General features: G+C 38.1%; 1 protein-coding gene across 3 annotated transcripts in view; it reads left to right on the top strand.

Moving 5' to 3' along the window:
• Positions 1-27651, top strand: part of SLC25A40 (solute carrier family 25 member 40) — a 58377-nt gene that overhangs the window by 20240 nt on the left and 10486 nt on the right. The window contains exons 2-8 of one of the 3 annotated variants that reach the window (XM_079932204.1): positions 2130-2195; positions 4854-4974; positions 6201-6260; positions 7979-8085; positions 22508-22575; positions 24265-24389; positions 25054-25227. In XM_079932204.1, coding sequence (XP_079788330.1) covers positions 4878-4974; positions 6201-6260; positions 7979-8085; positions 22508-22575; positions 24265-24389; positions 25054-25227 — 631 coding nt within the window. In that variant the 5' untranslated portion in view covers positions 2130-2195; positions 4854-4877. The remainder of the gene's footprint in view (positions 1-2129; positions 2196-4853; positions 4975-6200; positions 6261-7978; positions 8086-22507; positions 22576-24264; positions 24390-25053; positions 25228-27651) is intronic. The other 2 variants (XM_079932203.1, XM_079932205.1) reach the window with 2 other exon arrangements.

Raw genomic sequence — 27651 nt, 5'->3', positions numbered from 1 at the left:
ATAAGATAGCATTTAACACACATTTGATGGAAAAAATTTAAAGTTCTGATGATACTAAGTATATATTGATTTACTATTTTCTGACTTGGATATTGCTCTAATCCTTTTACTAAAGCATCTCCATTCATCGCTTGATTGAGTAGATTTTGTCATCAGGTAGCTTTCTTCCCCCAACAGGGGCTCATTGATTTTTCATGTTAAGAATGTTTGCCATTTATATTTGAAGTCCACCTTGGCCAGGTATAGCAAATCATTAATATTAACTTAAGTAGAGTACAGAATGCAGAAAAAGTATAGAAAAGAGGAATTTTGTATAGTTGTATAGGAATTTTGTATAGTTGAGCAAGGAAGCTATTCTTCTAGAAGATTTGTTTATGACTCACAAAGTTAAAGGAGATATTAATGTTAAAGTCATCTTTCTCACTAGTCCGTGTGCTCCCTAAAAAAGGGATGGTACCTGCCCATAAAAGAGTGGATACAAAGAAAAAAGATAAGTAGGTTGATTGGACTGGAGGGAATTTATTTATTTAATATTTATTTATTTTTTGGCTGCATTGGGTCCTAGTTGCGGCACGCGGGATCTTTCGTTGTGGCGTGCGGGCTTCTCTCTAGTTGTGGTGCGTGGGCTCTGTAGTTGCAGTGCGCGGGCTCAGTAGCTGTGGGATCTTAATACCCAGCCAGGGATCGAACCGGCGTCCTCTGCATTGCAAGATGGATTCTTAACCACTGGACCACCAGGGAAGTCCCCCTGGACTGGAGGGAATTTAAAGCACTGAAGAATACATTTTGAGTTCTAGACATTCCACTAAGATTATATATATATAACTTGCCACTTTTTCTTCATATTTACTGAATCTTTGGGTATGTTATCCATTTGACCCACAATATTTTGAAAAGGAGACTAATTTTTCAGATCTCATAAGTAGATTCATGTTATGATCTTCAGAGATTGTTGATATGACATTTTTCTGAAATATATATATGTTAAGAAATAAAAGTTCAAATAACCTTAATTTTTGGTTCTAAAAAGTTACATCTAATTTTTGGATTTTTCCCCTTACATCCTAAATAACTGCTAGAAATATGTCAATTTTTCTGGCCTTAATTTAAGGTGAGAATATTCAGGTTGCCAACTTTGCTAGGATGGTGCCAAAATAAAGCACTGTAGGTCTTCTTACCTTTTTGGAGGAGGCATATACCTGTATTGTAGCATATGTGTGTTATTTTTCCACTTAAAAGACCTGTGTTCAAATGTTAGAAGTAGGTGCTTAGATTTGAAGGTTCTACATACATTTCAGGAATTAAAAAAAAAATTTATTGTGCGAATTTTCCCATATACAGAAAAATTCAGAAGAGTGAAATACTTAACACCTAGATTTAACAGATAATTAACATTATAATATATTTTTTCTGAATTATTATAAACTATAGCTATCATAACATTTCAGCCCTTAATACGTCAGTATGAACCTTTTTTAAAAAAAAAGACACTTTCTACGTAACCGTAATAACATCTCACTAACAAAATCAAAATTTAAAAATATTATCTGATATCCAGCCCATGTTCAGATTTCTTTAGTTACTTTCAGACTGGCTTCTTAAAGTTCGTTTTTTCAAACCAGGATGCATTTGGTTGGATTCCTTTATTCTAGAATGGTTATACCTCCCCTGCCACCTTTTTTCCCACCCTACTTTCACCTGTTGAAGAAACTAAGACAGTAGTCCTGTAGACCAGAGTATTACACCTTCTCCTATATTTTGTGGCAAGCTTTACCATGTTACTTTAGTCTCTGAATTTCCTGTAAGTGTCACAAAATCTGGTTGTTCAACTTCTCTTGAAACTAAGATGGGTCCGTATGTTCAGGTTTAGAATTGTTTTTAAAGCAGAGTATATTTACTGGGAAAATATGAAGATATTTTTGTGAAAATACTTTCATAACTCTAATGATAATATTTGTGGAGTGCTCTTCATATTCCTCAAAGCACTTAATAGAAATATTTAAAAAAATAATAGTTAATCAATATTTGCTGATTTGTGTTTTAAAGTTTTTATATACTCCTTTCCTTTAGGCTTGTTATCCCATTCCTGTCTGAAAAGATAAGACAGTTACTTTCTTTTTTCACTACAGATTTTCAGCTACTGATGTTACAAACAAAATATTGGAGCATAGAGTTGAGGAAAAGACTTAAACCAGGTAGGTAAATAATAAAAGTCTAAAGAATCAATACAGGGCTTCCCTGGTGGCGCAGTGGTTAAGAGTCCGCCTGCCAGTGCAGGGGACATGGGTTCGAGCCCTGGTCCGGGAAGATCCCACATGCCACGGAGCAACTAAGCCCATGCGCTACAACTACTGAGCCTGCACTCTAGAACCCGTGAGCCACAACTACTGAGCCCATGTGCCACAACTACTGAAGCCCGCATGCCTAGGGTCTGTGCTCCGTAACAAAGAGAAGCCACTGCAGTGAGAAGCCTGTGCACTGCAGCTAAGAGTAGCCCCCCGCTCGCCCCAACCAGAGAAAGCCCGTGCACAGCAACGAAGACCCAACGCAGCCAAAAATAAAATAAAATAAAGAAATAAAAAAAATAAACAATACAACTACCATTCATTTTTATAAAGGTCATTATTGGGATAATTGACAAAATTGGAAAATGAACTGTAGAGTACTGTCAACGTTGTTTCCTCAATTTGATAATTGTACCTTGATTATATAGGAATATTCTGAGGTATTTAGGATGAAAGGGGTGTGATGTATGGCAATCTACTTCCAAATGGTTTAGAAAAAATAAATGATATGTAATATGAGAGGGCGTTTGGTGAGTTTATGGGCTAATAGGAACTCATTTATTGCCAATATGGAAGTATAAGTTGGTCCAATCTTTCTGGAAAGCATTTTGGCGATTTGTCTCAAGTTTTTAGCTTAGCCTAGCAATCTTACTTTTTTTTCTATAGTAATCGTAGGAACACTACAGTAAGATGTATGTATAAGGATATTTATATGAGAGTTTATGAAATTAATGAATTAATGATAAATTGGCAGTAGCCTAAATAAGAATATGAGGATGACTAAATAAATATAATTAAAAACCATGTAAGCATTAAAAATGATAATGTAAATCTATTTATTGGCATGTTTGTAATACATTTTTAAGTGTTAAAGCTGGCTACTAAACAATATGAGTAGTAGTAATCTATTTTGTCTTTCAAAAAAGGTGCATGTACACAGATACAGGAATACATATACACAGATAATACGAATGTTTGTACGTAATTGATTAGTTAGATGTAATCTTCGTGTGTGTATACATATACATATATGTATTTTTATGCACATAGACATTTGGAAAGGTGATACTGTATGTTGCCAGTGGTTACTTTTTCATTTGTTTTATTTTTTTGGCTGCACCGTGCGGCTTGCGGGATCTTAGTTCCTGGACCAGGGATCGAACCTGGGCCCTTAGCAGTGGAAGCATGGAGTCTGAACCACTGGCCTGCCAGGGAATCCCCTTTTTTTAAAAAAAACTTGTTTTATTTTATTTTTTTGGCCATGAGTGGTTATTTTTTATTTTTTAAATTTATTTATTTTTGGCTGCGTTGGGTCTTCGTTGCTGCTCGTGGGCTTTCACTAGTTGCGGTGAGCGGGGGCTACTCTTCATTGCAGTGCGTGGGCTTCTCATTGCAGTGGCTTCTCTTATTGCGGAGCACGGGCTCTAGGCACGCGGGCTTCAGTAGTTGTGGCACACAGGCTCTAGAGCGCAGGCTCAGTAGTTGTGGTGCACGGGCTTAGTTGCTCCGTGGCATGTGGGATCTTCCCGGACCAGGGATCGAATTGGTGTCCCCTCCATTGGCAGGCGGATTCTTAACCACTGTGCCACTAGGGAAGCCCCAGGTGGTTATTTTTTAAAAATAAGTTTCTAAGTGATTTTTGTATTCTTTTGTGTTAGCTGAGTTTTTCAACAGAGTATATATGTTGCTTTTCTCATTAAAGTTTTCTAAGATAACGCTTCTTACAAAGGTTATGTTTTTGATTTTATTTTGTACCTTTGCAACAGTGTTTGATATGCAGTAAAAATAGTGCTATATTTGCTGATAATTCTGTACTAGGTTCGAGTACCTGAGTAGTTCTTTTGAGGCTAAATTCAGATTTTGAGCCTTGTTGGTCAGCTGCTTTCATTCTTTTACATGGCCAGAGTCCATTTTCTTAATGATCTATTAATTGTCTTTCAAATGTGATGCTGCTCACATAGCTTAGCTGAAGTACATTACCATTTTTGGAAAATAGAGAACATGTTCTATTAATGATGATTGTTTAGTGCCTTGGGGTATAGAACTTACATGTTTACTTCTGATGGTGGTCAACAACATGTGCTTTTTTTTTTTTTTTTTTAAGTAAATTTACTTATTTAGTTTTGGCTGCATTGGGTCTTCGTTGCTGTGCATGGGCTTTCTCTAGTTGTGGCTAGTAGGAGCTACTCTTCATTGTGGTGCATGGGCTTCTCATTGCGGTGGCTTCTCTTGTTGCAGAGCACGGGCTCTAGGCGTGCAGGCTTCAGTAGTTGTGGCACATGGGGTCATTAGTTGTGGCTCACGGGCTCTAGAGCACAGGCTTAGTAGTTGTGGCGCAGAGGTTTAGTTGCTCTGCAGAATGTGGGATCTTCCTGGACCAGGGCTCGAACCCGTGTCCCCTGCATTGGCAGGCGGATTCTTAACCACTGCGCCACCAGGGAAGTCCAACAACATGTGCTTTGATAGTAATACTGGTTATTGTTTTTATAGTTTATTTAACCCTTAGCTGTTGATTTTAAGGGCATTTTCTATTACACTTTTATTTTACATCTTGCTTTTCTTTAACAGATTTTTCTTCTATTAGTTAAAAATATGGATCCTGAAGCAGCGGGACCACCAATTATCAAAGTGACTCCTCTTCAACAAATGATTGCCTCTTGTACTGGAGCTATACTGACATCACTGATGGGTAAAATAATATGTAGATCATGTAACTGAATGAATCATTGATTCCATTTGAGTTTTACCATCTGTGAAATAATGATAATATTATCATTCATGCTTCATCATGATAACATGAAAAGAACCCTGGACAGAGAACCAAGAGACTAGAATTTTAGTCCTTGCTTTGCCATTCTCAGGGTGAATGCACGTTGGGATAGTCCTTATTCTCTTTGAAATTAATTTTCCATCTCTAAAATTAGGAGCTTAGATCAGGAGTTCTTTGAGGTCCCTATCAATATTAAACTTTTATGACTCTATTATCCATTTTTTAAGATAGTAAGAAGATGGAATAAAATATTAGCATAATGAAAAATACAGAAATTGGACAACTTATAGTGGCAACAAATTCAAATTATATTTTACTTTGCTTTAGTAACAGTGAATTGCTTAAATTCCTCTGGACCACATTTTTATGTCTTTTTTAATGAATTTCTTGTAGACACAGCCAAATGACATAGTTAGGTGACAGTTTAGCATTTTAATGACTTTAACTTGGCTAGTTTATTTAAATAAGATAGCAGATGATTAGAAAAAATGTAAACTAATTGCTTTAGAATGTAGTGTCTTTAGGTCAGAATGCTAGGGTTGTAAAGGCTTTAGAGATCTTCTAATGTGACTTCTTCATTCTCAGACGAGGAAATACAGCCTGCAAATTAAAACCATTCTCCTTTGCTTCACTGTTCCCAAATGGAGTTACACAATGTGGTAGGAAGGATGATTTATGACTAGCTTACTCAAATTTGCATAATCTATAGTTTTTGTTTGATATAGGTGAATTTAACAGAATAGGAAGACTTATATTGTTTGATTATTGATTACTTGTAATATAAAGTTATTCTCAAATATTTAAATGGACTTTTGGAACTTTCATTCTTTACCTTAGATAACATATTTTCTTATAAATACTAGTATTTTAGTTTTAATGCTAATGGAATTATAGTTGTAGAAATATTATAAATGAGAGTTTAGTACTTGTGAGAGGACTAATTACATTTTCTCACTGGTACTCTAAATAAAATTCAAGGGCAAGAAATTAGAATGTTAACACTCAAAACCACTTTAAGATAAATACTCTTACCCATTGTGTAGTCACGAGGAAAGGTATCATTCAGTGTATTTTGTGTTCTTTGGACAAATGTCTGTACAATTTATAGGTATCACTTGTTAATTGAGATTTATGTATCTTCATAGTGACACCCTTTGATGTTGTTAAAATTCGACTCCAAGCCCAAAACAACCCATTCTCCAAAGGTATGTGTTCTGCTTATCCTGAAAACATTGTTAGATTTTTAAATGTCGCTGTATTCTTTTTTGTTTGAATAATATTCTTTTTGTTAGTTTTTAAAAATTGATGCCTTTATCCTCATGCAGAAACATTTTCTCATTTCTTAGTTGTACATGATTAGGTCTAGGCAGAAAACAAATACAGTTGACCCTTGAACAATGAGGGGGTTAACACTGCCCACTGTCCACGTAGTTGTCTGCCTGTAATTTATAGTTGGCCCTCAGTGTCCACAGTTCCTGTGTTTTTGCAGTTTCTCATCCTTGGATTCAACCAACTACAGACTGTCTAGTACTGCAGTATTTACTATTGAAAAAAATCTGCATAAGTTGACCTTCACAGTTCAAACCTGTGTTGTTCAAGGGTCAACTGCCTGTGTATATGTGTATATAAAACATATAACACTTTCGTGAACCTACTGATTAAAGCAGAGGACAATTTTATATTTGAGTATGTGCCTCACAAGTAAGAACAGAATTAAACTTGTAAGGCATCTTAGAATCTAGCTTCCTACTTTAGTCCAAGAGCTGTGCTCATCCTACAGTATTCATCCAACAGTCATCTAATTGTTGCTTGAATAGTGATAGGAAAGTCATTATTTTACCAGGCAGCTTGGTTAATTGCTGGACATTATAGCTTATGTGGACTTTGAGAAGAAAGAGTAGTTATATGTTTTTATTAGATGGGCAAAAATAGTGATTCCTTGATCAATATTTTGCGGTTTTATAAAGATAATGCTGTTTCAAACATGTTTAAATAGCAGAAAACAGACTGTGAGAAAGCTAGCTTTGTTTCAGGTGGATGAGAGGATAGATGGGTTGTAGGAAGAGACTGAAAAGTAAAGTGGTTTCCTGTACATTAAAGTTAGACTAATGTATTATGAAATTGACAGAATTATATATGGTAGAATAGAGAAGACAGTTTTGGCAGCAAGAATGAATCCAATAATGGGAAGGATTGTTATTAGAGAAAGTTGTAGTCAGTTAAGAGGGAGCTGACAAATGTCTAGATTGAGCAGTATAAATACAGAGAAAGGGACAAAGCACAGCATTATTTACACTGCTTGAGAAAAACATTTTTTCATAGTCTTTTTTCAATTGATGTATAACATTGTATTAGTTTTAGGTGTACACTGTAATGATTTCATATATGTATATATTGAAAAATGATTACCACAATAAATTTAGTCAACTTTCATGACCTCACATAGTTAATAAATTTTTTTCCATGTAATGAGATCTTTTAAGATCTACTCTCTTAGCAACTTTCAGATATACATTAGATTTCATAATATATTTTTGTCTGAATTGCCCTTACATACCACAGGGTTTTCTTCTGGTCAAATAGAGAAGACATACACCCATGCTGTCTTTTCAAAACAGGTTTTCTCCTCTGTCTTCCCTCTCCGCTCCCTCAGATAACCGAAAAGAATTTATTTCCATGTGCATTTGCTGACTGCAGTTCTGAAAACATAATCCACTCATTTACTCAATTGCTTTTCACCACTGTGAGTTTAGAGCCCAGTGCTATGTCATTAAGCAAGTCAAATTATTTATGTTTCATCCTAAAAGGTGAAGACAAAGTTATGTCTTTGTGTAGCCTGCTCATCGTACTTTCATTTTGTTCATATGTAAAAATAATACAGTTTTGTGAAATAATCACTGACTGTTAGAATCTTCTTTCTTAGGAAAATGTTTCTTATATAGTAATGGACTTATGGATCATCTATGTGTCTGTGACGAGGAAGGCAACAAAGCATGGTATAAGAAGCCAGGACGTTTCCAGGGAACATTGGTAAAGAGATTATATTATTTATAATCACAGTATGTTTTCTATTCTAATATTTACTCTTATATATGAAATATTTAACGATTACAGGAGAGTAAAATGTCCATCAGGTAGTTGGCACACTTATCCACAGTTAAAAAGTAGACATTGAAGCAGGAAAGGGAAAGTGCTTTTTTTGCTTTTAATTCTTTGCTAACTTTATTTTCATCTGTTTATGCTTAGGGAGTGGGTTTTTTTAAACTTTTTTATTTTGAGATACTTGTAGATCATATACAATTTTAAGAAAAATATACAGACAGACCCTATGTACCCTTTTTCCAGTTTCCCCCAGTGGTAACAGGTGACAGGATGAGTACAGTAGACCACAGGATATTGACATTGATACAGTGAGGATACAGACAATTCCATGACAGCAAGGATCCTTCCTATTTCCCTTTTATAGCTACATCTACTTCTTAACTCCTGGCAATCACTAATCTGTTTTCTATTTATATAATTTTGTCACTTTAAGAATGTTACATAAATGAAATAACAGAACATTTTGGGTTTGGCACTTTTCCCTTAATTATCTGAAGATTCATTCAAATTGTTTAATGTATCAATAGTTTGTTCCTTTTTATTACTCACTAGTATTACATGGTATGGATGTGTACCACAGTTTGTTTTCTGAGTGGTTTCCAGTTTTTGGCTCTGAATAAAACTGATACATACATTCATTCACAGGTTTTTGTGTGAAAGTAAGTGTAAGAAAAAACTCACGTTTTTTCTCTGAACACTCTACTTAGAACACTTCTGAACCGATATGTGGGTTTTTTCCCCCATACCGAGCAACTCTCCAGGGTTCACAAACTGGGTATTCTACAATTTAACTCAATTCTGACACCATCTACCTGGAGTTAGTGTCAGGTCCCGCAAGACTGCTCCCACTTCAGATGCCACTCCCAAGTCCAGGTTGTCACCTATGTTTCTGAATGACTGGCTGTAAATCAGAGGTTCCCAAGGTCTCCTCTTGGGTTCAGTAATTTGCTAGAACAGCTCACAGAACTCAGGAAAACAGTTTACTTACTAGATTACTAGTTTATTATGAAAGGATACAACTCAGGTACAGTCAGACAGAAGAGATGCACAGGGCAAGACTTGGGGGAAGGGGTGTGGAGCTTCCATGTCCACTCCAGGTGTGTCACTCTCCCAGCACCTCCCTGTGTTCACCAGCCTGGAAGCTTCCAAATGCCATTCTTTAGAGATTTTTATGGAGGCTTCATTACATAGACACGATTGATCAAATCACTGGCCCTTGGTGACTGACTAAACCTCCAGTTCTGCCTCCCTTCCCAGAACCCCTGAGGTTGGGGACTGGGATAGGGTGGGGAGGGTGGGACTAAAAGTTCCAGCCTTCTAATCAAGTGGTTGGTTCCTCCTGGCAACCAGCCCCCATCCTTTGGTTCTCTAGGGCCTTTCCAAAAATCACCTCATTAACATAAACTTAGGTGTAGTTGGAAGAGGCTTGTTGTGAATAACAAAAGACGCTACTTTCACCTCTTATCTTCTGGAGCTATTTCAGGACTGAGAACAAAAGACCAAAAATTATCAACAAAAGATGCTTCCTTTGCTCTGTATTAATTAGGAAATTATAAGAGTTTTGGAGCTGTGTGCCAGGAACCATGGATTAAGGCCAAAATGTATATTTCTTATTAATCATAATATCAGTGTTAGTCTTCATTTCTCTGGGGTAAATGTCCATCAGTGCAGTTGTTGGGTCATATGGTAGTTGCATGTTTAAGGTTTAAGAAACTGCCAACCTGTTTACGAGACTGGTAGGACCATTTTACATTCCCAGTGGCAATGTATGACTGATCTAATTTCTCCACAACCTCACGAGCATTTGGTGTTGTCACTATTTTTATTTTAGCAATTATGATAGGTGTGTAGTAGTATCTCATTGTGGTTTTAATTTACATTTCCCTGGTGGTTAGTGATGTTGAAAACCTATTCATATGTTTTTTAGCCATCAGTATATCCTCTTCAGTGAAATGGCTCTTCATGTCTTTTGCCCATTTTCTAATTTAACTGTTCGTATTTTTACTGTTAAGTTTTAAATGCTCCTTATACTATCTAGATACGAGTCCTTTGTTGAATGTGTGATTACTAAACATTCCTTCCCACTCTAACTTCCCTTCTTATACCCTTAAACAGGGTCTTTCATGGAGTAAAAGTTATTAATTTTGATGAAGTCCAATTTGTCATTTTTTTCTTTATAGATCATGCTTTTGGTGTCAAATCTAAGAATTCTTTATTTACCCTAAGATCTGAAGATGCTTCTCCTGTTTTTAAAGTCCTTGATCCATTTTGAGTCATTCTTATATAATGTATGGGTTTGAGGTTGAAGTTTGATCCTTTTTGGTTTTTTAGCATGTGGTTGTCCAGTTGCGTTTGTTGAAAAGGCTATCTTTCCTCCATTAAGATGCTTTTGCACATTGTCAGAAATCACTTGGGCATATCGTGTGGATCTATTTCTAGGTTGTTTATTCTGTAACATTTGTCTGTTACCTACATCAATACCACACGGTCTTAGTGTAGCTATAGAATAAGTCCTGAAATCAGGTAAACTGATTCCTCCCACTTTATTCTTATTTTTCTTTTTGAAAGTTGTTTTATCTATTTCCAAAGTTTCTTTGTCTTTCCATATAAATTTTAGAATAATCTTGTATATACCTACAAAAAATCTTGATGAGATTTTTATAGGAATTGTGTTAAACCTGTATGTCTTATTTGGAGAGAAATGACATATTTACTGTGCTGAGTGCTCCAGTCTGTTTTTTCTTCTAGATATAATTGACATACAGCACTGTATAAGTCTACGGTGTACAGCATAATGATTTGACTTACATACATCATGAAATGATTTCCAGAATAATTACCATCCACCGTCTCACAGATACAAAATTAAAGAAACAGAAAAAAAATTTTTTGTGATGAGAACTCTTAGGATTTACTCTCTTAACAACTTCGGTGTATAACATACAGCCATGTTCATTATCTTTATCATGTTGTACATCATTTATTAGTACTTATTTATCTTATAACTGGAAGTTTGTACCTTTTGACCTTCATCCAATTCTCCCTTCCCCCCACCCCCCAACTCTGGTAACCACAAATCTCATCTCTTTTTTTTTTGAAAGGTAAATCATGCACAAATTTTCTTTAATAAAACTGGCCAGAGCTTGTTTTTAAACAAACAAACAAAAGATTTTAATGTCTGCTAGGAAAAATCATCTCTTTTTTATGACTTTGTTTTTGAAGTATAATTAACCGACAATACTATGTTCCTGTTACACAACATAGTGATTTGATATATTTCTATGCATATCAAAATGATTACCATGATAATTCTAGTTACTATACGTCACCGTGTAAAAATATTACATAGTTATTGACTGTATTCCTCACAAGATACATTTCATCCCCTTGAATCCTTTACTTTGTAACTGGAAGTTTATACCTCTTAATCTCCCTCACCTATTTCTTTCCTCTCTCTCCTCCCCCTCCCCTCTGGCAACCACCTGTTTGTTGTCTGTATCTGTAACTCTGTTTCGTTATGTTTGTTCATTTGTTTTTTTAGATTCCACATATAAGGGAAATGATACAGTGTTTGTCTTTCTCTAACTTATTTCAATTAGCATAATACCCTCTTGGTCCATCCATGTTGTCACACATGGCAATATTTCATTCTTTTCAATGGCTGAGTAATAGTCCATTATCTATCTATCTATATCGACCTATCAATAGATAGGTATGTGTATCTCACATTTTCTTTACCCATTCATCTATTTACGTTGCTTTCATATCTTGGTTATTGTAAATAATGCTTCAGTGAACATAGGGTGCATATACCTTTTTGAATTAGTATTTTTGTTTTCTTTGTATACATACCCACGAGTGGAATTGCTGGGTCATGTGGTACTTCTATTTAAAGTGGTTTTTTTTTTTGCAGTATGCGGGCCTCTCACTGTTGTGGCCTCTGCTGTCGTGGAGCACAGGCTCCGGACGCGCAGCCTCAGCGGCCATGGCTCACGGGCCCAGCTGCTCCGCGGCATGTGGGATCTTCCCGGACTGGGGCACGAACCCGCGTCCCCTGCGTCGGCAGGCAGACCCTCAACCACTGCGCCACCAGGGAAGCCCTAAAGTTTTTTGATGAAGCTTCATACTGTTTTCCATTGTGGCTGCACCAATTTACATTCCCACCAACAGTGCATAAGAGTTCCCTTTTCTCCACATCCTTGCCAACACTTGTTTATTTGTTGTCTTTTGGATAATAGCCATTTTTACAGGTGTGAGGTGATATCTCATCGTGGTTTTGATTGGCATTTCCCTGATGATTAGTGATGGTGAGCATCTTTTCATGTGCCTGTTGGCTATCTGTATGTCTTCTTTGGAAAAATGTCTGTTTAGATTCTCTGCCAATTTTTTAATCAGGTTTTTTTGGATTTTTTGATGTTCAGTTCTATAAGTTCTTTGTATATTTTGGGTATTAACCACCTGTTGGATATATCATTTGCAAATATTTTCTCCTGTTCAGTGGGTAGCCTTTTCGTTTTGTTGATAGTTTTCTTCGCTGTGCAAAATCTTTTTAGTTTGATGTAGTCCCATTTGTTTATTTTTCCTTTTGTTTCCCTTGCCTGAGGAGACATATCCAAAAAAATATTGCAAAGACCAGTGTCAAAGAGCATACTGCCTATGTTTTCTTCTTCTTTTTAAAAAATTATTTATTTTATTTAATTTGGCTGCACCAGGTCTTAGTTGCAGTACGCGGGATCTTCGTTGCGGCATGTGGGATCTTTAGTTGTGGCACGTGGACTCTTTTTTTGGTGGTTGTTGTTGCGGTACGCAGGCCTCTCACTGCTGTGGCCTCTCCCGTTGCGGAGCACAGGCTCTGGACGCGTAGGCTCAGCGGCCATGGCTCACGGGCCCAGCCGCTCCGTGGCATGTGGGATCTTCCCGGACCGGGACACGAACCCGTGTCCCCTGCATCGGCAGGCGGCCTCTCAACCACTGCGCCACCAGGGAAGTCCATCATGTGGACTCTTAGTTGTGGCATGTGGGCTTCTTAGTTATGGCATGCAGACTTCTTAGTTGTGGCATGGGAACTCTTAGTTGCGGCATGCATGTGGGATCTAGTTCCCTGACCAGGGATTGAACCCAGGCCCCATGCATTGGGAGCACAGAGTCTTACCCACTGCACCACCAGGGAAATCCCCTGCCTAGGTTTTTTTCTATTAAGATTTTTGCCTTCAGGTCTTAAGTTTAAGTCTTTAATCCATTTTAATTTTTTTAAATTAATTTTTAGCTGTGTTGAGTCTTCGTTGCTGCATGCGGGCTTTCATGAGCTTCTTATTTCTCACTGAGGTGGCTTTTCTTATTGTGGAGCACGGGCTGTAGGCGTACGGGTTTCAGTAGTTGTGGCAAGCGGGCTTAGTAGTTGTGGCTCGCAGGCTCTAGAGCACAGGCTCAGTAGTTGTGCACAGGCTTTGTTGCTCTGTGGCATGTGGGATCTTCCTGGAGCAGGGATTGAACCTGTGTCCCATGCATTGGAAGCCGGTTTTTTGTTGTTGTTGCGGTATGCGGACTTCTCACTGCTGTGGCCTCTCCCATTGCGGAGAACAGGCTCCGGATGCACAGGCTCAGCGGCCATGGCTCACGGGCCTGGCCGCTCCGTGGCATGTGGGATCTTCCCGGACCAGGGCATGAACCCATGTCCCCTGCATCGGCAGGTGGACTCTCAACCACTGCGCCACCAGGGAAGCCCGGCAGGCAGATTCTTAACCACTGTATCACCAGGGAAGTCCCTGAATTTATTTTTGTGCATGGTGTGAGAGAGTAGTCCAGTTTGATTCTTTTGCATGTAGCTGTCCAGTTTTCCCAACACTGTTTATTGAAGAGGCTGTCTTTTCCTCATTGTATATTCTTGCCTCCTTTATTATAGATTAATTGCCCATATAAGTGTGTGGTTTTATTCCTGGGCTCTCTCTTCTGTTCCATTGATCTGTGTGTCTGTTTTTGTGCCAGTACCATATTGTTTTGATTACTGTAGCTTTATAATATGTTTGGAATCAGGGACAATGATACCTACAGCTTTGTTGTTCTTTCTCAAGATTGTTTTGACGATTCAGGGTCTTTTGTGTTTCCATACAAATTTTAGAATTATTTGTTCTAGTTCTGTGAAAAATGCCATTGGTATTGTGATAGGTATTGCATTGAATCTACAGATTACCTTCGGTAGTATCATTTTAACAATATTCTTTTTTTTTAAATTTATTTTATTTTTTTTTTATTATGGGCTGCATTGGGTCTTCGTTGCTATGCACGGGCTTTTTCTCCAGTTGCAGTGAGAGGGGGCTATTCTTCATTGCAGTGTGCAGGCTTCTCATTGCGGTGGCTTCTCTTTGTTGTGGAGCATGGGCTCTAGGTGCACGGGCTTCAGTAGTTGTGGCACTCAGGTTCAGTAGTTGTGGCTCGTGGGCTCTGGAGTGCAGGCTCAGTAGTTGTGGCGCACGGGTTTAGTTGCTGCACGGCATGTGGGATCTTCCTGGTCCAGGGATCGAACCCGTGTCCCCTGCATTGGCAGGTGGATTCTTAACCACTGCACCACCAGGGAAGTCCCAACAGTATTAATTCTTCCAATCCAAGAACATCTGTTTGTGTCATCTTCAATTTCTTATAATTTTCTGAGTTCAGTATTTTACCTCCTTAGATTTATTCCTAGGTATTTTATCCTTTTTGATGTGATTGTGAATGGGATTATTTCCTTAATTTCCCTTTCTGATAGCTTGTTAGTGTATAGAAATGCAACAGATTTCTGTATATTAACTTAGTATCTTGCAATTTTACCAAATTCATTGAGGAGCTCTAGTATTTTTCTGCGGGCATCTTTAGGATTTACTATGTATAGTATCATGTCATCTGCAAACAGTGACAGTTTTACTTCTTCCTTTCCAGTTTGGATTCCTTTTATTTTCTTCTTCTCTGACTGCTGTGGCTAGGACTTCCAAAACTATGTTGAATAAACTATAGTGAATAAAAGTGGTAAGAGTGGGCATCCTTGTCTTGTTCCTGATATTAGAGGAAGTGGTTTCAGCTTTTAACTGTTGAATATGATGCTAGCTGTGGGCTTGTTGTATATGGCTTTTATTATGTTGAGGTATGCTCCCTCTATAACCATATACCCACTTTGTTGAGAGTTTTTATCATGAATGAATGTTGAATTTTTTCAGAACCTTTTTCTGCATCTGTAGAGATGATCATATGGATTTTATTCTTCAGTTTGTTAATGTGGTGTATCATTGATTGATTTATGGATATTGAACCATCCTCGCATCCCTGGGATAAGTCCCACTTGAACCTGGTGTATGATCCCTTTTGATCATTGTTTATCATATTGTTGAATTCGGTTTGCTCATACTTCATTGAGGATTTTTGCATCTATGTCATCAGTGATATTGGCCTGTCATTTTCTTTTTTGGTGTGATCTTTGTCTGATTTTGGTATCAGGGCAATGCTGGCCTCATAGAATGAGTTCAGAAGTGTTCCTTCCTCTGCAATTTTTTGGAATAGTTTTGGAAGGATAGGTGTTAACTCTTCTCTAAGTGTTTGGTAGAATTTACTTGTGAAGCCATCTGGTCCTGGACTTTTGTTTGTTGGAAGTTTTTTTTTGTTTTTGTTTTTGTTTTGCGGTACGTGGGCATCTCACTGCCGTGGCCTCTCCCATTGCGGAGCACAGGCTCCGGACGTGCAGGCTCAGTGGCCATGGCTCACGGGCCCAGCCGCTCCGCGGCACGTGGGATCCTCCCGAATCAGGGCACGAACCCGTGTCCCCTGCAACGGCAGGCGGACTCTCAACCACTGCGCCACCAGGGAAGCCCTGTTGGGAGTTTTTAAATTACTGATTCAGTTTCATTACTGGCATTTCATCTGTTTGTATTTTCTATTTCTTCCTGGTTCAGTGTTTGGAGAGTGTACATTTAGGAATTTTTCCATTTTTTTTCTTGGTCATCCATTTTACGGCATATAGTTGTTCATAGTAATCTATTATGATCCTTTGTATTTCTGTGGTGCCAGTTGTAAGACGCCATTTTGACTTATAGGTTTTTGTGTATATATTCCTTTGCTGAGGCTTTCTAATTTTTCATTAGTTTCAGACATGTTTGTAAGTGATCATTCAATGATTCATATGTTGACTGTTTTAAAATCTTTGTCAGATAATTCTAATTTCTGTCAGTCTCAGTGTTGGTATCTGTTTATTGTCTCTTTTCATTCAGTCTGACATCTTCCTGCTTATTTATTTATTTATTTGCCACGCTCTGTGGCTTGCGGTATCTTATTTCCCCAACCAGGGATCGAACCCGGGCCCCTGGCACTGAGAGCGCCAAGTCCTAACCACTGGACCGCCAGGGAAATCCCTCTTCCTGCTTCTTAAAATGACAAATGATTTTTTCTTTTTTACTGAAACCAGGAAATTTTGAGTATTATGTTATGCAACTCTGAATCTCATTTAAACATTCTATTTTAACTGGCCTTTTTGACACTGTTAACTCAGAGGAAGAGGGGTGCCACCCTGTTATGTCTGGGCAGAACTGAAGTCCAGGTTCCTCACTCAGCCTCCACTGATACATAGGGTGTGGGAGAGGGCTCTTTGCTGTTGGACAGTATGGTCTGAATGTTTGTGTCCCTCCCCCCCCGCAAATTCATATGCTGAAATCCTTATGCCTGATGCAGTTGTTTTAGGAGGTGGAGCCTTTGGGAGTTGATTAGGCCATGAGGGCAGAGACCTCATGAGATTAATGCCCTTAGTAAAGAGACCTCAGAGAGCTCCCTTCCCCCTTCTGCCTTGTGAGGACACAGTGAGAAGTCTGAGATCCAGAAGAGGACCCTCATTTGACCTTGCCAGCACCCTGATCTTGGACTTCCAGCCTTGAGAACTGTGAGAAATAAATTTAGGTTGTTCATAAGCTATCCAGTCTGTGGTGTTTTGTTTAGCAGCCTTAACAGACTAAGATAGTGGGCGTGGAATTTCTGACTCCCCTTGTGATTTCCACTGCCACTGGTTGGGGGGTAGTCTCATTACTGTCAAGTGATGGTAAAAGTCCTGATTCTCCACTACTCCTTCTCTGATACCACTGTAAGAACCCTTAGCATATTCACCATTGTTATTTAAAAATCCCCAGTCTGATCCTTCCAAAATCTCTGCCATATCTGAATCTGGTTCTGATGCTTCGTTTGTTTCTTCAGACGATATATTTTGCCTTTTAGCATGCTTTGTAATTCTTTTCGTTGGAAGCTGGACATGATGTATTTGGTTAAAAGACTGAGGTAGATAGACCTTTAATGTGAGCTTTATCTGGCTAGACATTAGGCTGTGTTTACTTCTTGTTATAGCTGTGTTGTCAGAGGCTAAAATTTCCTCTACTGTCCTAGTTTTTGTCTTGCCTGTTGTCTTTGGGTTTTCCTGGAGACTCCTCAGATAGTAAAATAGCTTCCCTTGAGTGTAAGATTTTTTTTTAAGGAGAATGAAGATTTGGGGCATATTTCAAAAATGGTTACTTTTCCCCTTACCCTGCTGGAAACAGGAGGGGATTTTTCTCTGATCCTAACAGTGAGAATATGGTAGGGCTCATGGAACTGAAACTCATGAAAGCATAAGGACCCTCCTACAGTAGCCTCCTCAGAGTTTTTGATTCTCGAGTTAGTATACACTGAGCAATCTGTCAATTATAAAGTTTACCTGTTGGTCCTGATTCTTACTTTGGGCTTCTACTCTATTAAGCTGTGAGTGAGTCTCTGTATCTGTCTGTCCATCTCTCCAATGTTCAAGGCAGCAGTTTGACCTGTGACCTCAATCCTCCGACCAGTCTAAGAGGAGTTGTTCATTTTTCATTTTGTTCAGGTTTTTTCTTGTTGTGAGGACGGAAGTGACGACTTCCAAGCTCTTTACATATAGGACCAGAAATCAGAATTCTTCTTTGGATTTATTTTGGTCATTGTCTTCTGCTTTCTTGGGTGGAAACATGGATTATTGATTTTAAGCCTGCCTTTTCTCAGCTCAGCATTTAATGCCGTAAATTTCCTTCAAAGCACTAAATTAGATGTGTTCCACAAATTTTGATGTTGTGTTTCCATTATCAATCAGTTGAAATATTTTCTAATTTCCTTTGTAATTTTTTTGGCCATGGATTATTTAGAAGTCCAATATTCAATTTCCCAATATTGGATTTTCTTCTAGATATCTTATTGTTCCTGATTTCTAATTTAATTCCAATGTGGTCAAAGGAACATACTCTAAGTTTTCAGATTTTTGAAATTTATTGAGTCTTGTGTAATGGACCTACGTATGATCTCTCTTGGTGACTTTTTTTTTTTTTTTTTTTTGCGGTACGCGGGCCTCTCACTGTTGTGGCCTCTCCCGTTGCGGAGCACAGGCTCCGGACACGCAGGCTCAGCGGCCATGGCTCACGGGCCCAGCCGCTCCGCGGCATGTGGGGTCTTCCCGGACTGGGGCACGAACCCGTGTCCCCTGCATCGGCAGGCGGACTCTCAACCACTGCGCCACCAGGGAAGCCCATTGGTGACTATTTCTAGTGCACTTTCAAACCTGTGTTCTGTAGTTGTTGGGTATAGTGTTCTATAAACCATTAGGTCAGGGTGGCTGATGCTTCATTTAGATCTTCTGAATTCTTACAGATTTTTTAAATTATTCTATCATTCTCTGATAGAGGATATAATAAACTTTAGTTATGATTGAGGATTTGTCTGTTTTCTTTTTTAGTTCTGTCAGGTTTGCTTCATGGGTTTTGAACCTCTCATTAGGAACATTCACTTGATATGTTTTCTGATACATTTTTATTATAGTGAAGTCTCTTTATCACTGGTAATGTTCATTATCTTGAAGTCTTTTATCTGTATGTAATATAGCCACCTTTCAGCTTTCTCATATTAGTGTTTATATGGCCTCTTTTTCCATTCTTTTACTCCAAGACAGTGATATAGTTGTGCCTTGTTTTTTTACCCTAGGGACTCTTCAGATAGGATCTGAGACTTCTGCAGTTCTTTTAGCTGTGATCGTCTGTTGTTTTACAGGAGCCCTGTTGATATAGTGGCTTTTAATTGGGAAATTTAGTCCTTTAATATAATTTTTCATGTGGTTGGGTGTTAATCTACTATCTCTGTATGGTTTTTTTTCCCTTAACTGCTCCCTTTTTCCCTCATTTCTTGCCTTTTTTTGGATTATTTGAATTTTAATAATATTACATTGATTTCTCTATTCCCATTTCTAGGGAGACAGTTCTTCAAAAGTGTTTCACATTTCTTCATATCTTGTGAGCATGGCATTGGCTGCCCTTTGTTCCTGACCATCTTTTCAAGGATGTTTGTAGAGTGAATAACCTTGGAAGATTCAGTGCTTCCCTCTAGAGCAAGGGGGTGGCATCCTTACTTCCTATTCTAAAGGATTTAGATTCCCTAAGGTCAGATTTCCTTTCCTGTAATGCAGTCCCACTGTGTGTCTGGGTGTCATCTATCCTTCTTCACATTGCCCTGTGGAAATTGGGGCTCAGGAAACAGGCCTCAAAATGCTGATACTCTGCTGCTACTGCCGCAAGTAATAAACTTTGTCTCACCCCAGAGAGTTTTGTCTTTACCATCTCTCATGATACCGTGGCAGGCTGACTAGCTAACTAGGAAGTAGGGTGAAATCTCAGACCCCTTACAGTCTTGACATCCTTTACTCCCACCTCTTCCTTTGTGCTATTGCTTCATTGATAGTCCATCTTGTTACCTTACAGATTCCACAATTCACAATTAGAATTTTTGATTTAAATAGTCTTATGTCTTTTAAATAGTTAAAAAGAGAAAAGAGAGAAATACATATTTTACATGTAACCACTTATTTACCATTTTTGTACTTCCTGCCTTTCTGAAGATTGTAGTTACAATGTGCCATCATGACCCTTTATCCTGAAGAACTTTTTACAGCATTTCTTTAGTGAAGGTATTTTGGCAGTGCAGTCTCTAAGTTCTTGTTCTTACAGAAATGTCTTTATAAAGCATTTTTGAAGTGTGTTTGGCAGCATATAGAATTCTGGCTTAGTTTCTTTTTCAGCACCTTAAATATGTCATTACATTGTCTTTTGGCCAAAATTTCATGTGTCTGATGAGAAGTTAGTCTTCATTTATCATCCCTTCCCTATATGTATTTTGTCATTTTTCTTTTGCTTTTTGTTTGTATGTTTTGGTTTGGTTTTTTAAATAATTTTTTCTTATCGTGCTCTGAATTCACAGCATTTTTAAAAAATTTATTTTTAATTTATTTTTGGGTGTGTTAGGTCTTCGTTGCTGCGTGCGGGCTTTCTCTAGTTGCGGCGAGTGGGGGCTACTCTTTGTTGCGATGTATGGACTTTTCATTGTGGTGGCTTCTCGTTGCGGAGCATGTGCTCTAGGTGCATGGGCTTCGGTAGTTATGGCACGCGGGCTCAGTAGTTGGGGCACACGGGCTTAGTTGCTCCGTGGCATGTGGGATCTTCCTGGACCAGGGATCGAACCCATGTCCTCAGCATTGGCAGGCAGATTCTTAACCACTGCGCCAGGAGGGAAGTCCCTGTTTGTTTTTATTCAGTTGGGATTTTTTTGAGATTTGGGGCTCTGATATCTTTCACTAATTGGGGGAAGTTTTTGGTCATCATTTTATTAGGTAATTTCCTGTTCTATTATGTTTCCTTTCCTCTATGACTCCACATTAACCTGTGTTATACCACTTGATATTTCCCCTCAGGTCTCTGAGGCCCTGATTTTTCTTCATTCTCTTTTTTTGGCCACGCTGCACAGGTTGCTGGATCATAGTTCCCTGATCAGGGATTGAACCGGGCCCTTGGCAGTGAAAATGCAGAGTCCTAACCACTGGACTGCCAATAAATTCCCATTTTTCTTCATTCTTTTTCTCTTCCTTCTTCAAATTTAATAAGTTCTGTCTTCAACTCCAGTGACTCCTTGATGTCTCCTTTCTGCTGTTAAGCCCACTTAGTGAATTTTTCGTTTCAGGTTTAGAATTTTTATTTGGCTTTTTTTTTTTTTTGCGGTACGCAGGCCTCTCACTGATGTGGTCTCTCCCGTTGTGGAGCACAGGCTCCGGACGCGCAGGCTCAGTGGCCATGGCTCACTGGGCCCAGCCGCTGCGCGGCATGTGGATCTTCCCGGACCGGGGCGCAACTCCGTGTCCCCTGCATCGGCAGGCGGACTCTCACCCACTGCACCACCAGGGAAGCCCTGGCAGTTTCTTTATAGTAACTATTTCCTTGCTGAAATTACAAATTTGTCCATTCATTATGCATACATCATCTTTTAAATTCTTGAACGTGTTTATAATAGGTGCTTTGGAGTGCTTGTCTGCTGATTGCATCATCTTAATCATCTCAGTGTTGGTTTCTGTTGACTACTTTTTCTTTGAGTATGGGCACATTTTCTTGTTTCTTTTTATGTCTAATGAATTTTGTTTGGATAGTGAACATTATGAAGAATGCATTGTAAAGACTGTGGATTTTTTTATATTCTTCTGAAGAGTCGGGTCTGTTCTAGAAGACAGTTAACTTTGGCTGGATTCAGTCTTTCACGCTCAGGCACCATTGTGGTGGGCTGCAGCTGAAATTTCCGCCCAGCCTTTAGTTGCTGGGGTTTTTTTTGGTTTGTTTCTGCCAGAACTCTGTTGTCTTCTCCTGGGGTTGCATAATTTAGTGGTGAGCCACGTTTTGTGGCTGATTTTCTCTCTAAATTTGGGGGCTTATGTCCTCTGCAGGCTTTTTCCCTACGATTCCCCTTGTAACTTTCTGATTAGTCTACCAGACTAAACTCTAATATTTGCCATCTCAAGCAAGTAAATGTGCTTTTCCTTGCAACTCCCACAGGCAAAAAGCTGTAAATTTGCAAATCTCACTCACTGCACTCTGTCTTTCAACAGTAAGCTTCCCTATAGTTTCTACTTGCTTTTGGTTCTTCTCCAGAGATTTCAGATATTGGGTTTAAGTAATATTTTCTCAGATTTCATAATTGGACAGGAGAGTTAATCTCTGCTATTCGTCCACTTCCTTTTTATAATAATCTTTGAAAACATTGCTTCTAAGCCCTAAAGTAGAACAATCCCAAGCTGAGTAATACAGATTTTATTCTGTAAGCAGGAAGTATCATCCAGAAATGCTTTACTTGTGTTTGAAAGTTGAGAAAAATTCTTTTTATTTTTTTTAAAGAATGGGCATACATAAATCTGAGAAGCTTTTTATTTTAGAAATAAGTGCTTGAAAGAAGCAAATTACCAATCAATTATCACTACAAACTTTTTTGTATATAAGGTTCAGGTATATATTTTGACCACTTCTTTCTATTATAATTTTAGGATGCCTTCTTGAAAATCATTCGAAATGAGGGCATTAAATCCCTGTGGAGTGGCCTTCCTCCTACCTTGTAAGTTGAAATTTAATATTTTTCTTACTAAATGATGGTTGTTATTTTGCCTTATAATCAGCCTCGTTGGACAACATCATGCATTTTTAATGTTAGTGCTTTTTCATTTTCTAGAGTATTTTTTTGTGAATCTCACAGCTGTCCACATATTTGATGATTTGCTGGAAGGATTCACAGGACCTAAAGAAGGTGATAATCATGTCTGTGGTTTATTACAGCAAAAGAAACGAAGCAGAATCAGTAAGGGGAAAGGACACAACAGGAGTCGACCAGGCAAAGGCACCCTGAGCCCTCCAGTGTGACACTGCAGAGCGTGTGCTGCTTCTCCCAGCACTGAGCTGCAGCGGCACACGCAGTGTTTCTGTCTCATGCAGCCCTGGAGTCTGAGTCTAGGGCTTGTATTGCGGGCTGATGACATAGGCACATTCTGTTTGTGACCAGCTGTGATTACCAAAACTCCAGCGCCCCAAAAAGCAAGCAGATGTTTACCAAAAATCACATCATTTGCACAAACCAACCTAGACAAGCTGGTTTAGTGCTCCAGACATACAGAAAAACCTTGTTACAGGGAACATTCCAAGGGCTAAATTCCTTGGGGGTGACCAAAGGTCAAGCAGGCAGATAGGTCCTCCTGAAGATACAGATTAGAGCAGCTAGGCCTGCTGTGTTCACTTTGGTGCACAAGCATAACTTTTTTTTTCATGTTCAGAAATTAAGAATTTAGTGTTCATTTGACTGTTTATTTTACTAAAATAATGAGAGGTATTGTGCTATGTATACTTTCCTTTTCCAGATAATTATAATTCTCTACTAACTAGCTATTATATGAATTAACATGACAAGCTAGTAAGGCTGGATGTAAAAATCCCATAATATCTTGACTTTCTCTGCCTCCTTTCTTTCTAATTTATCTTTTTATAGAGCAAATTAGTCAGTTTTGAGGCATATATTCTAAACAGTGCCTGAGGTTATAAAGTTAGCGGTAGATCCAAGAGCAGCAGTCGGTCTTATTCCTACATTCTCATCGTCACACTTCACCGTAGAACATCAGGCATTTCCATGTGTGGTCTGTTAATGTCCTTGGTTAGGCCATAAACAGACTGGTTTTTTGTTGCATTAATATTTATGACATGACAGTACCTGCAACTTTGTGTTTAATTAATGACTCCCTCTTAATATTTTCATTTAAAAGAATAAGTCATTGGAATTTCCTCAAAACTCTAGTATATATAATTCCAGAGACATTAATTGTAATTTATTTTCAGTTATAAATAGGTATGGTATATGGTCCACAGTTCAAAAGAATTTTACAATTGTGCTTGTACTTTTAACTTTAGTGATTTTCATGTTATCGTAATGTAGTTGGGAAGGAAGACCAGAAACAGAGTAAGTCAAGGAGATAGAGAAGTCCTCATTTGTCTTTTCCTATTTATGACCTGACTGGGTGCTCTGTAACTTAACTTCCCAACTACAATATAAACCTTTGGAGAGCACATACCTACTTTACACCTTTTTGTTGCCTAAGTTAAACACTAATAATTTTTTAAATTAAAAAAAAAATTGATCTCATGGCTGATTTGTTGTGGTTTTCAGCTTATATAAAATAGAAGGATTTTATCTTATATTTAATAATAAGAATATGCTTAAGCCTTTGACAATGTTGTACAAATCTTTTTGTGTTTCTAACAGAGTGATGGCAGTTCCTGCCACAGTTATTTATTTTACCTGCTATGATCAATTAACTGTTCTTCTGAGATCTAAATTAGGAGAAGGTGAAAGCCACATACCAATTGTTGCTGGAATTGTGGCTAGACGTAAGTAATAAATTACTGTATTTTCATTCTGATTTCTGCTTAACGCTTGTTTTAAAATTTTGATATTCATAGAGAATTTGTTTAAAATACAGAGTATTGGTAAAGATATATTTTGCATTGTAGTTTGTACTGATTTGTTAATATCTATACTCTAGAAGTCATATTGTATGGTGATTGCTATCAGAATGAGATGGGATCAACCTATCCCTGTCAAATCTTGGACAGAGATTTGAGATTTTAGACTTTAGATTCTAGATTTTAGGATGATAACAAATAGCTGTCAAATTAACGCCAACGTCTTTAATCATTTTCCTTATAGACTTTGAGATTCAGAGTTTAATCATAAGGAAATTTGCCTCTGCACAGAAGGACATTTTTCTCTGTGCAGTGGAAGTGAGGTTTGTAGTAGTCCTGGTTGATGTATAAGGGTTGTGGAACTGCTCTTGAAAGAGCTGAAACCAGAAAGAGTAAGGTATGTGAAATAGCTTTATCAAGGAAAAAAATCTGAGCCAGTATGGTTGGTATCATAAGATATTTGATTTTAAGGTTTGCTTCATTTCAGAATAAAAGCTTAAAATAAAAAAATGCATGAAATATTAATTTTTGCATGTGTGTTTTCATAATGCATGGCTTTATTTTTGTTGTATTTGCTTGTTTGTACTAGTTGGTGCAGTAACTGTAATAAGTCCACTGGAATTGATTAGAACCAAGATGCAATCTAAGAAGTTTTCTTACGAGGAACTGCATCAATTTGTCAGCAAGAAAGTGTCTGAAGATGGTTGGATTTCCCTCTGGAAGGGCTGGGCTCCTACCGTTCTTAGAGATGTACCATTCTCAGGTAGGGTTTATCTGCAGGTTTGCCTTACATATCACTTTTAAATCAAGTAAATTTTAAACCCTTTAAGGCTAAAGGTAAGTTATCTTCTTTAATGACCACACACTCCTAGTTCAGTGTTGGGCTCTCAGATCTTGATAAGTATTTATTGAATGAACAGTTTCTAATTCAAGCCTGGCTTTCTTTTCTCTTTGTGTTTATGTTTAATTTCTTTTTAAACATTAATTGGTGTGTATTCATAGTTAGATAATGCAAAGTACCTTTAAAATTAAGTCATAATTAGTAAGATAAGTAAAGTACTACAAATCAAGATATTATAAAATACATTTGAGGGACTTCCCTGGTGGTGCAGTGGTTAGGAATCCGCCTGCCAATGCAGGGGAAACGGGTTTGATCCCTGGTCCGGGAGGATCCCACATGCCGCGGAGCAACTGAGCCCGTGTGCCACAACTACCGAGCCTGCGCTCTAGAGCCTGCAAGACAACTACTGAGCCCATGTGCCACAACTACTGAAGCCTGCGCGCCGCAACAAGAGAAGCCACTGCAATGAGAAGCCTGCACACTACAACAAAGAGTAGCCCCCGCTCGCCACAACCAGAGAAAAGCATGTGTGCAGCAACGAAGACCCAATGTGGCAATAAATACATACATACATACATACGTTTAAGACCACCTGTGAATTATATTGACTCCTACTTTTTTCAGTTATTAAAGATAAAAATCTCCCCCACTGAGTGTCCTGTAGGGACTGTTAATAAATCAGATTTGAGATAGTTCTAATCATTGAATTATACAAAGGGAGAAAAATCATGATAAGAAGTGCAAAAATAACAAATAACTTGTAGAATGTGCATACTTCAGTAGTGTTGGGTTGGCCAAAAAGTTCTTTTGGGTCTTTGGTAACATGGGAAAATCCCGTGGCCAACCCAGTATTTCTCTCGTGAATCTCAGAGGTTTCCATTTAAAACCTGGAAGATTGCAGCAGTATTTACAATAGCCAGGACATGGAAGCAACCTATGTGTCCATCGACATATGAGTGGATAAAGAAGATGTGGCACATACATAGAATACAATGGAATATTATTCAGGCATAAAAAGGAGTGAAATTGAGTTATTTGTAGTGAGGTGGATGGACCTAGAGTCTGTCATACAGAGTAAAGTAAGTCAGAAAGAGAAAAACAAATACTGTGTGCTAACACACATACATGGAATCTAAAACAAAAATGGTTCTGAAGAACCTAGGGGCAGGACAGGAATAAAGATGCAGAAGTAGAGAGTGGACTTGAGGACACGGGGAGGGGGAAGGGTGAGCTGGGAAGAAGTGAGAGAGTGGCATGGACACATATACACTACCAGATGTAAAACAGATAGCTAGTGGGAAGCAGCTGCATGGCACAGGGAGATCAGCTCGGTGCTTTGTGACCACCTAGAGAGGTGGGATAGGGAGGGTGGGAGAGAGACGCAAGAGGGAGGGGTTATGGGGATGTATGTATACATATAGCTGATTCACCTTGTTATACAGCAGAAACTAACACACCATTGTAAAGCAATTATACTCCAATAAATATCTTAAAAAAATAAAATATAAAACCTGGAAGAAATAATTATTGAGAACCCTTGTATTAACATTCCTTTCTTTTTCCCTTTGACTTACTCCTTTTCTTGGGCTGTCATTCACATCTCTGCATCTTTCCCTTTCCATTAGTATTTTTCTTCAACGTTTTGTGTTCAGTTATGCTTTTTAGAAACATCATAAATTCCTAGACCAATACTTTTTCATTTTTTAAATTATATTTGATACATTAAAAGTAATGAAGATATAAATTATGCAGTGCACTAATAAAATGGACACCTGTGAAGTCATCACTTCAATATATGAATTAGAATATTGAACTTTTAAAATCATGAAATCACATACGTCCACCTCCACTGTTACATCCTCAGTGGTAACCACTCACACTGAATTTTTATCGTTTATTTGATTTCTAAAAAGTAGTTTTACCATGTATGTATTACTGCTAAATAATGTTAGTGACTTTTGCCTATTTTTGAGGTTTATAACTTATTTTACTCAAAAATGTAAGATTCATTCTTGGTTTTCATGTGTAACTGTTTTGTTTTCACTCGTGTTTATGTCTGAGAAAACAGTGCTGTGAACATTTTTTTTTTAATGTGTATGGGTGTAAGAATCTCTTCAGTTTTAGATTTGCTGGTTCATGTAAATATACACATTTTAAATTTTATGTGGTAATATCGAACCCTTTTCTAAAGTGATTGTGCAGATCACAACCACCAGCTTCCTGCTGCTTCATTTCAAACCCTCACCAGCACTTTTATTGCCAAAAGTTCTGAATTTTTGTTTACCTAGTAATATAAAATGGTATCTCACTTTAACTTATATTTCCCTGCTCATTAATGAGGCTGGA

The sequence above is a fragment of the Stenella coeruleoalba genome (assembly GCF_951394435.1).
Source record: "Stenella coeruleoalba genome assembly, chromosome: 9".
NCBI classification, from domain to species: Eukaryota; Metazoa; Chordata; class Mammalia; order Artiodactyla; family Delphinidae; genus Stenella; species Stenella coeruleoalba.
This window is presented reverse-complemented; position numbering and strand designations above follow the sequence as displayed.